The 17702-nt window shown below is 36.8% G+C and overlaps 1 protein-coding gene across 2 annotated transcripts in view; it reads left to right on the top strand.

Moving 5' to 3' along the window:
- Window positions 1–17702, top strand: part of LOC149838401 (putative DUF21 domain-containing protein At3g13070, chloroplastic) — a 54572-nt gene that overhangs the window by 25539 nt on the left and 11331 nt on the right. For both annotated transcript variants that reach the window (XR_016431959.1, XM_090006576.1), the window contains exons 4-10: window positions 79–156; window positions 313–416; window positions 3756–3837; window positions 15196–15335; window positions 15425–15503; window positions 15645–15708; window positions 15975–16066. Coding sequence is in view for 1 of the 2 variants with exons in the window: in XM_090006576.1 (XP_089862702.1) it covers window positions 79–156; window positions 313–416; window positions 3756–3837; window positions 15196–15335; window positions 15425–15503; window positions 15645–15708; window positions 15975–16066 (639 nt within the window). In the remaining variant the exon portion in view is untranslated. The remainder of the gene's footprint in view (window positions 1–78; window positions 157–312; window positions 417–3755; window positions 3838–15195; window positions 15336–15424; window positions 15504–15644; window positions 15709–15974; window positions 16067–17702) is intronic.

Raw genomic sequence — 17702 nt, 5'->3', positions numbered from 1 at the left:
GTATGTGTAGGTGCATACATACTTCTAAAATTTGGCCCAGTTAATTAATGCTTCCAGCTTTTTTTTTGAATGAATCAGGTTGCTATTTTACTACTCACAGAAATTACTCCAAAAAGTATAGCAGTTCATAATGCCACTGATGTTGCTAGATTTGTGGTAAGATATATCTCTTCTCAGGATGGCTATCTTGAAAATTTAAATTGGAATGTGCTGGTTTATGTTTATGTTTGTTAAACTCAACTGTAATGAGCTATTGTGAGATCTAAAATATTATTAATGTGAATTTTTGATCCATCCTTCTAATGCTACTAGGTCAGACCAGTTGCTTGGCTTTCCCTGATCCTTTATCCTGTGGGGAGGGTGGTGACCTTTTTTTCAGTGGGCATCTTGAAGATCCTAGGTCTAAAAGGTAGAAGGTACAGTATCAAAACTGGTATGGTGTGAAATTTAGATAAATATGCTTTACATTGCTGATGTTTGAAAATATTTCCATTTTATTTGTTAACAAGAGACACAAACGAGTATGGTGACTCCTTGCATTTGATTTGTATAAAGTTCCATAATAATATTGAAATGCTTATGCTTTTTCTTTTTTTTTTCTACCACAAAAAAATTGCAGAAACACTCTAATAATGAGCAATCTTACCTTTGCGTGCATGAAAACACATGCACACATCACACACTTTTTTCAATTCATGTCTCTGACACATATACCCATGCATACACTTGTAAATTCATGACTTTGTTACTAGAAAGAAACTTGTTGACCCTTAGAGATGTAGACCCTGCTTATGCTTCTGGAATGGGGGTAAATGGTACATTTGGAAATAGTAACAAGCTAAAATTGTCATTTTGCATTAATGCAGAACTCATTTCTTCTCTCTAAGACTATAACGTGGTTTTTGTTTGTCCTCTTTACCCATTGTTTTCTTTTGTATCTTCCTTTGTGGCTTCAGGCGTTTTTCTTCCCTTTTCCTTCAACATTGTATTGTATTGTGTACAGAGTAGAGAACATGGTTAATGTTTGCAATTGTGAAGGACATGGACTCTTCTTTTCCTTTTTCTGTACATCTAATGTATCGTGTTCCTATAAATTTGAATACATGTTCTGTTAAAAAAATTGGCAATAATTATTGCCATATGAATTTTCCTTTTTTTTTATGTCAATGGCATGTAAGAAAAAAATACACTTTTCCATGCATGGAGTAGAGATGAACTGTATTTGCTTTACCACCTGTCCTCATCTTTTGCTACTCGTTCTTATATATGCATTCCTGCTTGTCATGCACCACTTCTTAGGTCATGCTAGTCATGCATTTCAAATCTTCGAAGGGAATGTTTTAACAAAAGGCTCACAAAGTTCTCTTCCGTTGCCTTCCATTTCAAATGCACAAGGGCTTTCTTCTTCTATTTGAGAAATCTACTTCATATCTGTGTCCTTTTGAAGTTGTTGATTCCAATATCTAGGTGCTGCCTTGATAATTTTCATGAGCGGTCATCATCTTTTTATGATAGTGCTTTGGATTATTAGTATATTCTGCTATGCCTCTTTAATCCAACTTGTATAATGCCTTTTTTTCAACTGGTCCTTTTTGGATCCCCAATGATCCTATCAGGTTTTGACTTTAACAAACAGTCGTGGGTTCAATGGTTCATGCAATGTTTGGAAAGTCTTGGTTTCGTAGAGTCCAGTGCTGTTGTATCATTGTTTGTACACTTCATCAATGACCTATCACAATTTATGTCCTTTATGTGGGTGAATTATTGTAACTGGCAATTCATTAAAGTTGTTGAAAGTGATCTGGACAGTTCTTACTGTTTACCTTGAATACAAGTTATTGGGGCACTGCAATACTTCTTTGTTGATCTGGTAGTCTTTAATTTTGTTAAGCTGAACTTTTCTTTTCTTCTTCTACATGCAAAGATGGCTAGGGTGGGGCTAATCCAATTGCCTATTTCCTAGAATTCTAATTGTTGAAAGATATGGGTGATCAACTTTTGTTGATCCAACCATGTTTTAGAGAATGGAAGATGACAGAGTATCTTACATTGACATGATCTGCTGTTGCTTTTTCAACAAACCAAGTACGTCAGTTTATATATGTCTGAACTTCAACTGGACTTACCAAAGACGTGTTACAGTTATCAATGGGTTGATCACTTGTACTCTTCATACTTGGTAATATTGTCCTTGAGTTTTTGTCTTTGATTTCTGCCTTGAGAAATGATGATCAACAAGTGGCTACACTCTATTTTGGCACCTCTGTCTAATTTTATGTCATCTTAACTGGTTTAGTATACTTTCAATCAAGTCAGTTGCTGGGTGAACTTGTCCTTCTCTGTCTGAGCTCTGCTTATTAACCATTCATGTGCCTAACGTTAGTAGTGAGACCTGCAGAAACAGTTTCCTGATAAACGGTGATCTCATCCTGTTTCTTCCTAGGAGGATTATTGTCTGGCAAAGTTCTGGCTTCACAGATTATCTGTCAAGTTATGGGTGCACAAGAGGGTTGTTACCCCATAATTTTGGGCTCTACCAGATATCTAGCAGGCTTGCAGCATGATCTTTATGTGAAATCTATGAAGCTTATTGAATATTGGGTGTAAAATAAAAGATGCCGAAGAATACATGAAGCAAACTTGCATGTTGATAAAGTCAAAGGACTGTTGCAGATTGAATGAGCTGTCCAGTGCTCTACTAGGTGCAAGAAGAGTGTATATTTTGCTTAAGCCACTTCGTTCATTGCAAATGCTTATGTTCAAGACATTATAAGAACAGTGGAATTATTCCACATGTAAAAGTAGTTGTATATATCAAGTATGGCACCACAACCTGATCAAAACAAAAAAAGAATAAGAAGAAAATGACATTGTTTGCTTGAAGTACCCTTGACCAGATGCCCATTGCACAACCAAAATTTGTTATGGATATCTGGTTCCTGTATTATCATATTATTAAGTATACACGCTCCACCAATTGTCAGTCTTAATACTTGGTTTTAATGTGTGTATGTGTATAGATAGATAGATGACTGCAATATGGTTTAGGTAAGGTGTTAATCATAGTCACATGTATCAATGATATTTTGAATATATTGCAGAAGGAATAGGATAAAATTATTAAACAACAAAAAGCGATTTAATCATATTCAACTTATCGCCAAATTTGAATATATTGCATGAAAAAAAAGTAATAAGATCAACTTGAGAAATTATATTATTCATGAGGTGAAATTGTCTTTCAGCTCCACTTAAACTTTTTTTCAGAACACAACATAAATATAAAAAAGCTGTTCACATCTCATGGGCTGTGGGCTGCTGCTTTGATGTGTAACCAAGGGAGAGCATGGCTTTTGAAAGATTAAGGGTGGATCTCCACTCTTTCATCTCTTTTATATGTGACTATTCCCATTGGAAAGAATGAAGAAAGTAACCATTAGGGAGCATAAACACCATTAGTTTCAAATACAAAAGTATGTAAAGGATCTAAAGAATGAACGTTAAAATGAAAACAATCAACTTTTTAATATCTTAACATTTTTATTTGCTGAGATTTTCCCAAGAAAAATACAGTTTTTCAAAATATCACTAGAGATTCCCTTGTCAAGAATATCCTAAGAATGTGATTTGTGACTATGGTATTAAGTATTAATAAATATTAATTTTGCTCTCAAGATCTTTCTTTCATACTCCTATGTATTTTAGTGATAGAATTGAATTCCTTCTGATTTCTCATGATCTATCTTTCCACATAGTGAACCATATGTTACTGAAGATGAGTTAAAGCTAATGCTGCGAGGTGCAGAATTGAGTGGAGCTATTGAAGAAGAAGAGCAGGTTTGTGCCTTTCGGTCAAATAAGTCAGGCTTCCTCATTTTAGTTCTCTTTCCTTTCTATTTTATGTTCTAAAATCTGAATGTGGAGCTATCTATATTTTCTACTAAAATTGTGATGTCAGTGAAACCCAATAGTGATGATAAGTTTAGCATGTATGGTCTTTCAAGTACATCCTGTTTACCATGGGTGTATGTGCATCATAAACTCATTTAAATTTATTATTAGTTGCTTCTAAGCTTCTCAAAGCATTTGAGAGCATAAAAACTTTTTGTTACCCTATAACCATGGACAAATATAGATGTGAATTAGCTAACTCATTGTCAAATGTGTCGGAATTATTACACATAAACTAGCATGTCAAAAAAAAAAGAATGTGTGATCTCCCTATTTCTGTGTGTAGCATGTTGCATGAAATTATTGAATGTGTAAGCATATAATAACAACCATACATAATTCAACCATCATACAATATGTTTTTATATATTACATATTGTGTAGATTTGACTTTGTATTTTTTTTATGTGTACACACACACACACACACACACACACACATATATATATATATAATGTAGATTTGACTTTGTACTTCTAAGTATTGATGAGGTATCGTAACAGGTTTTAATCATCAAAGCTTTGAAGAAAACAAGTCTAACAAGATTATGATTGGAGTTGGTGCCTTCTTGAAGCATGATCAAAGTTTATGACAAACATTTATTTGAGGTTTTTTGCATCTTTTTTTAAGTCATAACAAAAAGTAAAGAATGAAAACTAAAGTAGACCGAGAAGAGTGGTTTGTTGGAGAAAGAGGAGAATGATCTGTCAAAGGAGAACAATCCAACACATCTAGGGGTCAACTAATTCCTTATTGTAATAGAGTTTGGTAAAGTACCCAACAAGTATGGTATAACCCAACACACCATAAGTGTCCCTATGGATGCCACATGATCATAACTCTGCCTTTTTCGCACCATAAGTGCAGGGCTTGGACGGGGCTCAGGACAGACCCCAAAGCCCTGGTCATCCTTTGGGTAAGTCTTGACCCAACTGAGCCTGGCTTGGTTCTTATCAAGCCAGGTCCCTAAATCTGGCCCCATTGTGGCAGGCTGGGTTGGCCCACATTCTGACACAATTTTTGCCTAGTGCTAGACTGGGCCTTTTTTATGTTGGGTTGGGCATATGCATGGTGTAATTGGGTTCACATGTGTGCACACAATGCTTATCAGTTGCAGCAATATCCAGTTAGAATTCGTTCTCCATCGCTAATTTAAGCGTCTGCTCAAACACTTTTCACTGAACAAATTTCTAAGATCACTTGTGACTTTTAAGCATGACGTCATAACGATTTATGTTTCACCACCTGTTGGATGTGAGAAGAAGACTAATGAAGACCATAAAGCGCTTATGTAACTGAAACATCAGCTGTTTGAGGTTGCAATTGCATCGAGGAAGATATCTAGTAATCTAGGTGGTAGGCAGCCTTTTGATTATCATGTGGTGCAGAATTAGTACTTCAAGAGCCATAGTTATCAAGGTCTTTTGTTCTTCTTAGCAGTCCTTTAGAAACTTGGTACTGTTACACTGTCATTCTTGCTGGCTTTAACTGATCTCCAGATCTCCAGTTAGAAGACATTTTGATAAATATAAAGTTGACATTGAGCAATGAGCATGAATTTTATTCTGGACATACTTCCAGCAAGAAAATTGGTACATGTTGATGTTAAAATATACATATTTTTATATGTATATATATACATATACATATACGTATATGTGTATATACTTCACTGTAAACCGAAATACCCATCAGGGGTGTTTCTTTCCTTTTACTCCATCGGCGTCAGCCCACTTTATTTTATTTTTGCATTGTTTTTTGCACTTTGTAGTTATACACTGCCGGTCCCAAGCCCGGATAAAGGAGGAGGGTTGCGGTAGGCCTGTGACAGCCAGCATAAAAACTTTGTCATATCCTATGAAAATGAACCAATATGAGAATTTCGTTGGGGCGTTCCCTACTGAGCGACGCGCTATACTCTCTAGGCCCGGAGGCAGTGATAAATGTGCAAGGGTTGCTAGGTCGTCGCCCAGAAGCGACGCGTCACACCGGCGCCCGGGTGTGGTGTCAAATAGGCAAGGGTTCCCTCACTTTGTTGGACGGGTGGGGGTAAAGAAGTTAGTCCAAGACCATAAAATTAGGTTAGCCACTTGGAACATAGGGTCTTTAACTGGTAAGTTGGTAGAGTTAGTAGATGTTATGTGTAGGAGAAAGATTGATATTTTATGTCTTCAAGAGACCAAATGGGTAGGTGAGAAAGCTAAAGTGATAGAACCTTGGGGATATAAGATTTGGTATACAGGAATAAATAGGAATAGGAATGGAGTAGGGATTGTTATGAGTCGTCAGTTTATAGATAATGTAGTTGAGGTCCGTAGGAAGGGTGATAGAATTTTACTTATTAAATTAGTATTAGGTACGGATATTATTAATATTATTAGTGTTTATGCACCTCAAGTAGGTTTAGATGATTCCATTAAGCATCAATTTTGGGAAGATTTAGATGGAGTAGTATAAGAGACATCTTATGGAGAAAAGCTTTTCATCGGCGGTGACCTTAATGGACATGTAGGCATTAGTAGGGAGGGATTTGAGAATATCCATGGAGGATATGGTATAGGAGAAAGAAATGAAAGTGGAGAAAGGATTTTAGATTTTTGTTTGTCCTATGATATGATCTTAGCAAACACTTGGTTTAGGAAGAGGGAGTCTCACCTAGTAACATTTAAAAGTGGGGTTAATACGAGTCAGATAGATTTTTTCCTACTTAGAAAGAGAGATAGGGGTTGTTGCATCGATTGTAAGGTTATACCAGGAGAAAGTGTAGCTACACAACATAGAGTCTTAATTTTAGATCTTAGAATTAAACAATGCCGCAAAAGGGATAGACATAGGATAGATCCTAGAATTAAGTGGTGGGCACTGAAAGGAGCTAAACAAGGAATGTTTGTAGAGCAGGTAGTTAAGGAAGTTGATTGGTGTCTCGAGGAGGATTCAGAATCAATGTGGAATAAGATAGCGGGTGGTATGAGAAAAGTAGCTAAGGAGGTATTGGGTGAGTCTAAAGGCGGTGCACCACTAGGTAAGGATACATCATGGTGGAACGAGGATGTCAAATTAGCTATTAAGGTTAAAAGAGAGTGTTATAGAAATCTAAGTAAGAGTCGTGATAATGAGAATTTGGAGAAGTATATGATAGCAAAGAAGGAAGCTAAAAAAGTTGTTCGAAACGCGAGGGCTAAGGTATATAAGGAGGTTTATGACAAGTTGGATACCAAAGAAGGCGAGAAAGATATTTATAGGCTTGCAAAGATGAGAGATAGGAAATCGAAGGATTTGGGTATGGTTAGATGTATCAAAGATGAAACGCAAAGGGTTTTAGTCAAAGATGAGGAGATTAAGGAGAGATGGAAAGATTATTTTGATAAGCTATTTAATGATAGTCATGCTCAAGATCTTGGAGACTTCTCCATTCCTTTTCATGAGATAAATCGTGACTTCATGCGCAAGATTCAAAAGAAAGAAATTGCAGAGGCTTTGAAGAAAATGAAATCAAGAAGGGCAGTTGGCCCAGATGGTATACCTATCGAGGCTTGGAAATGCTTGGGAGAGAAAGGTTTAGAATGGTTGACAAATTTTTTTAACTTGATTTGGCGAACAAATAAGATGCCTAATGAGTGGAGGAAGAGTACTTTGGTGCCTTTATATAAGAATAAGGGTGATATACAAGATTGCACAAACTATCGTGGTATAAAACTCATGAGTCATACTATGAAACTTTGGGAGAGGGTGATTGAGTCTAGGTTGAGGAAGGTTGTCATGATATCGGAGAATCAATTTGGTTTTATGCCTGGAAGATCAACTATGGAAGCTATACATCTTCTTAGACAACTTATTGAAAGATATAGAGAGAGGAACAAAGATTTGCATATGGTTTTTATTGATTTAGAGAAGGCATACGATAGAGTACCTAGGGACGTTCTCTGGTGGACAATGATGAAGAAAGGTGTTTCTCTCAAGTACATTAGTATAATTAAAGATATGTATGAAGGAGTAGTAACCAATGTCCGCACTTGTGGAGGGGTGACAACCAATTTTCCGATAACGGTTGGGTTACATCAAGGATCTGCTTTAAGCCCTTTCCTATTTGCGATAGTGATGGATGAGCTTACGAGATCAATTCAAGAAAATGTACCGTGGTGTATGTTGTTTGCTGATGATATTGTTTTGATTGATGAGTCTAGAGCTGGGGTTAATGCTAAGTTAGAATTATGGAGACAGACATTGGAAGCTAGAGGTTTTAAGTTGAGTAAGAGTAAGACTGAATATATGGAATGTCGGTTTAGTAAGCAACGAAGTAGGGATGGGAGTGTAGTGAAGCTTGGTGAGCAAGATATACCGGTGAATGATTATTTCAAATATTTGGGATCCATCATTCAAAAGTATGGAGAAATTGATGGAGATGTAAATCATAGGATAAAGGTTGGGTGGATGAAATGGAAAAGTGCTACTGGAGTGCTGTGCGATCGTAGAATGCCATTGCGGTTGAAGGGAAAGTTTTATAGGACGACTATTAGACCCGCTTTACTATATGGTACGGAATGTTGGGCTGCCAAGAGACATCATATTCAAAAAATGAGTGTAGCTGAGATGCGGATGCTTAGATGGATGTGTGGAAATACAATAAAAGATAAGATTCGGAACGAAGAGATACGTAAGAAGGTAGGTGTTGCACCCATTGAAAATAAGATGCGAGAGAATCGTTTACGGTGGTTTGGACATATTCGGCGAAGGCCTAATGATGCTCCAGTTAGAAGGTTGGAGAAATGGGAAAATATATTAGTTAAAAGAGGTCGGGGTAGGCCTAGGAAGACTTGGATGGAGATGATAGGAAAGGATATGAATGCTTTGAACCTCACCGAGGACATGGCGTTGGATAGAAATGATTGGAGGAAAATGATTCATGTGGAAGACCCAAAATGAATTTCTTTTTTGGTTCATATCGCTGACCCCAATTGTTTTGGGATGAAGGCGTAGTTGTTGTTGTTGTTGTATTGTTTTTTGCACTTTATTTTTTTTTTTTTTACTTTTGTGATAGGGACAGCTCCATGTAGCTGTTGGAGCTGCCCCAACAGCCATATGGGGCTGCCCCCATGTGACTCCTCTTATATTATAAATATGTCTTCTTAGGCATTGTAAACATAACTCATTCTTGAGTGTTTTCATGAAATATCAAATTTTTTAGACCCTTGTGTGGGTGGTTTGGTGATTCAATCAAGTATTCTACTTGATTGAAACCGTGTTCTTGCATGTATATTGGATTGTATCCATCTCATTACATGGTATAAGGGCTTTGGTGTTCTAAATGGCGTTTGGTAGAAGAAAGATCATGATCAAGAGGAGGACCGTGGACTTGGCAAAATACATTCAAATTTTGCTTGGTGCATTAGGAAGCGAGCCATCTCCAAAAGTCTTGTATTGTACTCTCTCATTCTTTTCCCTTTCCATTCTTCTTTTTCTTTTCCTCTCTCTTATTGTAAATGGAGAATGAGATGGAAGTGATAGTTTTCATTCCTGTACGCCTAAATGTGGGCATCCATAGTAAAACATAAAATTTGGGAAAAGGGGCTTTGGAGGTTGGTTGATGGCACCGAAAAGTAGCCTAAACTCATTCTTACAAAAATTGAGAATGAAAAGGAAGCTATGTCACACGGACTCGACTAGGGGGTCGACGCACCCCGCGTCGATGCACCCGCATCGACACGCCCTGACACGGGTGCGGCTTCGGACACGGGGCATACACGATCAACCAAATGTCAGACTCGGTTAACGCACCGGGGCTGAGTCCGTCCACATTTTGGACTCAGTCAACTTTGACCGACTTTATTTTCGTCTATTTTTTAGGGCAAAAAACAAAAAAAATCAATTTATATATATATATTTTTAAAAATATATATATATATATAATTGTATCCTCTAATGGGCACAACTTTGACCGAGTCTTATTATATATATATATATATTTAAAATATATATACAACCCATTGAAAATAAGATGAGAGAGAATCGTTTACGGTGGTTTGGACATATTCGGCGAAGGCCTAATGATGCTCCAGTTAGAAGGATGGAGAAATGGGAAAATATATTAGTTAAAAGAGGTCGGGGTAGGCCTAGGAAGACTTGGATGGAGATGATAGGAAAGGATATGAATGCTTTGAACCTCACCGAGGACATAGCATTGGATAGAAATGATTGGAGGAAAAGGATTCATGTGGAAGACCCAAAATGATTTTCTTTGTTGGTTCATATCGCCGACCCCAATTGTTTTGGGATGAAGGTGTAGTTGTTGTTGTTAAAATATATATACATATATATAGCAGAGTCCTCGTGTCCAAAATTTTTGAAATTGCGCCGCACCCGCACCCATGTGACATAGAAAGGAAGTTGCTCTTCAAGGAGAAGAAATGACCAAGGCCGTTTTTGAATATGAAAAAATAGAAAGAATGGAGAATGGGTCATTCCAAAATTATTGGATGGCTCATCAATAGTATGGACATCCACAAGTGCTCTAGTTGGGCGAAATTTGACTTCGCTAGTGATGCATGAAAATACCTTAAAGTCATGTATAGTCTTAAGGATATTGCGCATATATGTAACGTCCAAAATAAAGTAAGGACCATGACTCAAGGGGAGATGAGCATAAGGGAATATTACAATGCACTCTCTCTCCTTTGGGACGAATTGGCTCTTCTTGAGCCAAAGTGACATTGTCCACAAGATGTTGAGCTTCGCAAAAATCAAATCAAATCGAAGCAAAGCAGAGCATTTCTATCAATTCATAAATGGGCTTATGCCCGAATTTGAAGGGACTAAATCCACTCTTCTTCATAGAGGAGGAGTCCCTTCTATAGTTGAAACACTTGAAGAATTAACCATGGAAGAGAATAAATTGAAGAGGCCGTCCACTTCTAAGGATGAAGAATTCGTGCTTGCCATGTCAAAGCCCGAAAATCATACCAAGAGTTATAAACCACCTCATTTTGTAAGAAATAAGAATGATAGAAACCCCAACAACTATGAAAAGAGGGGTGATCATGATTCTAAAAAAGGCGGTAAATTATTTGCTATCATTGCTATAAGCTGGGACACATCAAACCTTTTTTGTCCCAAAAGAAATGAGGATTATAAAGAAGACAAAAGAGTGGCTTCGGTTGAAAGGAGTGAAGTAGACAACTCCAAATGCATTGGTTCCCTCTCTTTGGCTCAACTAATGGAGGCATTGCAACCCATGCTTAAAGCTCAAGCTCCTTCTTATTTGGAAGCAGCTATATCTACAAGCGACAACCATGGTAAGACTTCTTGGATCCTAGACTCCGGTGCATCTTTTCATATGACTCCTAATGAGTCCATATTAACCGAATGCAAGTTTAATTCAAATTATTCTTGTGTCTCAACCGCCGATAGCACATATTTAAAAATCAAAAGTCTTGGTATTTATAAAAAAACACTTATCTTTCACATACCAAATATTAGAGTAGTACCAAAACTAAATTTAAATATCTTATCGGTCTTTCAAATTGCGGAATATGGTTGCAAAATAGTTTTTTCATCTAATGATTATCTAATACAAGTCTAGTCCAAGAAGCCGATTGGACGAGGCCATAGAAGAGGAGATCTCTATGTCATGAACAATCTCGAATTACCAAAACATTTTTTTTGTAATTTTGTAGAAAAGAAAGATATAGAAATTTGGTACAAAAGACTAGGACATCATAGTGTGACCAAATTACATTTGTTTCCATTTCTTTCAAATTGTAAAGAAAAAAATTTTGTATGTGAAGATTGCATTCTTGGCAAAATGAAGTTTCTACCTTTTGGAAAAAGGCACCTTATAACTAAGAATTCATTTGAATTAGTGCATTCGGATGTATGGGGACCCGCACTAGTCGTATCCAAAGAAGGCATTTACTATTATGTTGTATTTGTAGATGACTATAGTAGATACTCTTGGATATTCTTTTTAAAACACAAATCCGAAGTATTTGAGTATTTTAAAAACTTTCATAACTATATAAAAAATCAATTCAAAACCAATATTTAAATCTTTAGAACTGATTCTGGGGGAGAATTTGTGTCAAAAGAATTTGAAATTTATCTTGGTTTAAATAGGATTATACATCGAAAATCATGTTCATACACCCCTCAACAAAATGGACTTGCCGAAAGAAAGCATAGATACATTATTGAGACCACTAGAACACTTCTATTGTCTAGAAATGTTCCAAAAGATTTTTGAGTTGAAGTTGCCCTTACGGCAGTCTATTTGATAAATAGAATGGCTTCAAAAAATATTGAAAATGTCTCTTCTATTGAAAAACTTTGTAAAACATCTCCCGATTATAAAAGATTGAGGGTCTTTGAGTGCAAATGCTTTGTTTTTACCAACAAAAATGATAAACTCTCCCCTAAAGTCATTTCTTGTGTGTTTTTGGGCTATGCCGAAAACCAAAAAGGATATAGGTGTTATGATATTGAAAGAAACAAATTGTATGTTTCTCGAAATGTTACGTTTCTTGAAAATGAAAATGAAAATGGTTTTAGCAAAAAAAATATCCAAGAGAGTTATGATTATTCGTTCCTCTTTGACCTAGTCAATGATGAGCGTGAAAATTCTCATGAGAGCCAAGACATACACGAGGTAAATGAGAATGCGAGTAGGAGTCTTGAAAGTGAAGACCTATCTCACAATAATTTACAAGCTTATGCTCGACGTACCGAAGATCACCCACCATGTGCTTTAGAAAGATACTCTCAAAGCCAATAGGAAGCCTCTTCCAACCTTAAGAAATCCATAAGAATTTCAAAAGCGCCTAGTAGATTTGTATCATATGATTCATTTGAACCAAGGTATAGATCTTGTCTAATGGCTATTCACTCGTATCATGAATCTCAATCATATCATGAAGCTAAACATCGTCAAGAATGGGTCAAGGCCATGAACGATGAGTTAGAAGCATTAGAAAGAGCAAAAACTTGAGAGATCCAAACATTACCTAAAGGAAGAAAAACTATAGGATACTGATAGGTGTACAAAGTAAAGACCAAATACGATGGAACATTAGAGAGGTATAAAGCTAGGTTAGTGGCCAAGGGGGTAAAGTCAATAATATATGATAGACTATGATAAAACATTTACCCCAGTCGCTCGCATGACTATTGTTAGAACTCTTATTGCTATAACATCGATTAGGAAATGACCTATATTCAAATGAATGGTAAAAATGTCTTTTTAAATGGTGATTTGGATGGGGAAGTGTACATGGATCCACCACCTGACCTGACTTTAGTGCATGAGAAAACTCTCTGATTATGTAAGGCCCTTTATGAATTAAAACAAGCTCCAAAAGCTTGGTATGATAGGTTCAGTGATGACACAATTTCATTTTAAATCTTTGCTTTACTGATAGTGCATTGTTTGTTAAGTCTTCTGATGCAGGGATGGTGATTCTACTACTGTACATAAATATGATAATCAAAAGAAATGATAAGCATGAAGTTGAACATATCAAAGATGTGCTTAAAGCCAACTTTGATATGACAGATCTTGGTTTTTTACGCTATTTTCTTAGAATAGAAGTTGCTTACTCACATCGTGGTTATTTTTTGTCACAGACTAAATATGCAACGGAGATCATTGAAAGATCAAGACTCTTGGATGAAAAATTGGTCGATACTCTGGAAGTCATAAATGTCAAAATGAAGATAGATGATAGAGAACCCTTGCAAGATCCAACGCCCTACAAACAAATGATTGGGGCTTTGTTTTATCTTCTGTTACTCGTCCTGATATATCTCATGCTATTCATTCTGCGAGTCAATTTTAGCATGCTCCCACTACAGTGCATATAAGCGTTGTAACGAGAATTGTTAAATATATTAAAAAGTCTATTAACCTTGAATTGTTTTTATCATCCTCCTCCTCACTAGAAGTCATTGTGTATTCTGATTCTGATTTGGGAGGAGATGTTAATGATATACGCTCAACAACTGGTTTATGTGTATTTGTAGGTAACTCTCATTTCATGGCGATGCAAAAAGCAACAGAAAGTGTCTCTCTCCTCCACTGAAGCCGAGTATCGTACCATGGCGACTACTACTTCTGAGTTAGTATGGTTGAGACAACTTCTTGAAGATTTGGAGGTTCATACTGCAGAACTTTCAAAATTGTGTTGTGACAACAAGAGCGCTGTATATATTGCAAGCAATCATATATTCCATGAGAAGACGAAACACATAGAGATAGATTGCCACAACGTTCGTGAAGAATTCCTGCGTTCGTGAAGAATTCCTGCAGAAGACTATCACATTGCCTTATGTTTCATTAGAGTATCAACTCAAGGATTTCTTCACCAAAGCGCTACCGTCACCCAGATTTCACTTCCTACTTGGCAAACTCTCGGTTGTTCTACCATGAGTTTGAAGGGGTGCTAAAATATACATATTTTTATATTTATATATATACATATACATATATGTGTATATACTTCACTGTAAACCGAAATACCCATCAGGGGTGTTTCGGTTCTTTTACTACATAGGCGTCAACCCACTTTATTTTATTTTTGCATTGTTTTTTTGCACTTTATTTTTATTTTTTTTCACTTTTGTGATAAGGACAGCTCCATATAGCTGTTGGAGCTGCCCCAACGGTCACAAATGTGACCGTTGGGTGCAGCCCCAACAGCCATATGGGGCTGCCCCCATGTGACTCCTCTTGTATTATAAATATGCCTTCTTAGGCATTGTAAACATAACTCATTCTTGAGTGCTTCTATGAAATATCGAATTTATTAGACCCTTGTGTGGGTGGTTTGGTGATTCAATCAAGTATTCTACTTGATTGAAACCGTGTTCTTGCATGTATATTGGATTTTATCCATCTCATTACAGTTGAAAGTTAGCATCAATTTCTGAAAAAAATAATCTGAATGTAAGTTCATCATTTGAAAAATAGAAGACATCAATTAACATTATTAACTCACATGTTTGACTCGTTGAAATTTTTTATGATTTTTATTTCAGACCTTTGCGGGGCGATCAACATAGCTAATTGAAATAGCCATCTTTTTAATTGCTTAAGGAGCGATTATTGTTCATTCTGTGCCATTCTGTTTGCATTAAGGCGCATGGTCAAGAACATTCTATTTCTTAAGTGATGGGTATATCCTAAACAGTGTTTGCCTAAAAGGAATCAGGATCTTTATTAATGCATATTCATTACACATTTATTTAAATACTTTACAGGATATGATTGAAAATGTGCTAGAGTTTAAAGACACACATGTTCGAGAGGTTATGACTCCCCTTGTTGATGTTGTTGCAATTGATGCTAGTGCAACTCTGATTGAGTTCAGAAATTTATGGGTAACTCATCAATATTCCAGGTATAGAAACCAATTAAAAAATGTTATTCACTAATATGCATTTATACCACAATATCCTCTGTCTAAACAGGTTCTCTTGAAACTTTCAGGGTGCCCGTTTTTGAGCAGCGAGTTGACAATATTGTTGGTATTGCTTATGCAATGGACATGCTTGATTATGTTGAAAAGGTTAGCTTTTGTAATTCCATGTTATCCTCACAGGTTGCAGTATCTCTTGCATTGCATGCTTTTCTTTTTTTTCTTTTTTTCTTTTGTGCATGTTTATTCTTCAGAGTTTCACTGTAACAATGAGATCTATTTGATTTGTAGACTGACCTACTTGAGAGTTTAACTGTTGAAGAAATTGCTCACAAGCCTGCATATTTTGTACCTGGTAATTGTTATCTTTCAATTCCATGATGGATGTATTGTTCCTGTAACATCTAATTTTTGTGCTTCAATCAACTATCTTGGAAGATTTCATCTTTTACATTTATTTGGGAAGTTTATGGAACAAAACAAGTAGCTATGAGACCATTTGTTAAAGAAACTGTACAGTGACTAGCATATTTTTATAATGCATCATCTAGGTCCTTGTTTATCCAACAATACTTGTCAATTTCTAGCAATTGTACTGATGATTTGATGTTTAAAACTCAGATTCAATGTCTGTTTGGAATTTGCTGAGAGAGTTCAGAATCAGGAAGGTTCACATGGCTGTTGTCATTAATGAATATGGTGGAACTGTAGGGGTATGTTTTCTTCATATTTTCTCAGAAGTTTGCCAGATTGGCTTTGTTTTGAATTCAAATTCTTGTTACTTGTTGCTTGTCACTGGTCTCTGTTGTTTAACAATTGCAACAAGCGTATTCTCATTCTCCTGGTTGCACTCACTTTAATACTTTGTTCAACCCTGAGTCATCATATATTTAAAGACACACACTCTCCCGAGAACCTAGGGTAAGTGGAAAGGCTACCAATTAGCAAACCAAAAAATTTCATCGCCAGTCGAAACCCCCTTACTGTCGGCCTTGCACAAGGAGGAGACCTTGGTCACTTGGTGGGTGGGTATGACTACATACTTAATCTTCCTGTAGGAGGGGTCCAGCCTTTATCGAAGATCCATATGAATAACAGCCACAACTTATTAAAGCGCCACTTTGCCGAGTTGTTTATCCAGCAGTGAAACCATAGCCCGGAAGGTTGATCCAGCAATGAAATAAGTAACGTGAGTGGGGCAGCACCCCCTCTGATTAGTTAGCCAGTATCTATGTCACATGGGTGCGGGTGCAGGGGTGCAGCACTTTCAAAAAACCTGGGTGCGGGGGTGCGGCAAAAATATAAAAAAGTATATATATATATATATATATATATATATATATATATATATATATATATATATATATATATATATATATACCAAAAGTTGGACATAAATGACCCTGGGTGCGTTGACTGCACCCAAGGTCAGGTTGACCGCATCGGGTGCGGGTGCAACACAGGTGCGGCACCTAGTTGGAGAATCCCTGTGACATATAGGGCAAAAAATTTTTTCTTGGCAATTTTTTTTAAGTCCGAAAATTAGACCAAAATGACCCTGGGTGCGTTGACCACACTCAGGGTCGGGTTGACTGCACCCGATGCCGCACCCACGTTGCGTCGCGTCGACGCGGGTGTGGCACCCTGCTAGCCGAATCCCTGTGACAGGCCAGTATCCTTAACAGGTTGGTATGGGCGCATGTGTGTATCCACATCCATTTCCAATAGAAGATTCTCTAGAGGCAGAAGTACTATAGGTATGAGCGATGAGACAGTGCTGGCCAGGGGTATGAGCATTCCTTGCATCGGAATCCTTCCCAGTCCTAAGTTCTTTTTTCTTTTCTTTTCTTTTTGTTGAAAGTTAAGACTTACCCTTTTTTCTGGACCTAACTTAATGAAATCCACCATCCAGTAAACCGAAAGAAGTATAAATTTCCAAAATAATAGATAGGAATATTGCAAATAGAGCTATTGCAACACCCATAAGGGGTGTAGTTCCCCATCTAGGAGTTACTTTACCATATTCCGAATTCAACGGTTTTAATAAATTGACTATAATATTTCATCTTGGCCCGGATCTGGAACTACCCTCAATGGCTTGTGTAGCCATAAATCCTATTGCATGCATTGTTTGAGACCTGTTACTTTGTATACAATTCCATTGTAAATAAACTTTAATATCTTATCGTAGATCCATCCATAGTGGTCTTAAAATTACCTAATAATGGAAACTTCAACTCTAATCGCCATCTCCATATCTGGTTTAGTTGTAAGCTTTATTGGGTATGCCTTATATACGGGCTTTGGGCAACCCTCTCAACAACTAAGAGATCCATTTGAGGAACACGG

The sequence above is a fragment of the Nuphar pumila genome, chromosome 5, assembly GCF_984573655.1.
Source record: "Nuphar pumila chromosome 5, dmNupPumi1.hap1.1, whole genome shotgun sequence".
NCBI classification, from domain to species: domain Eukaryota; kingdom Viridiplantae; phylum Streptophyta; class Magnoliopsida; order Nymphaeales; family Nymphaeaceae; genus Nuphar; species Nuphar pumila.
Note: the sequence above shows the minus strand (reverse complement) of the source record. Positions and strands in the feature narration are given on the sequence as shown.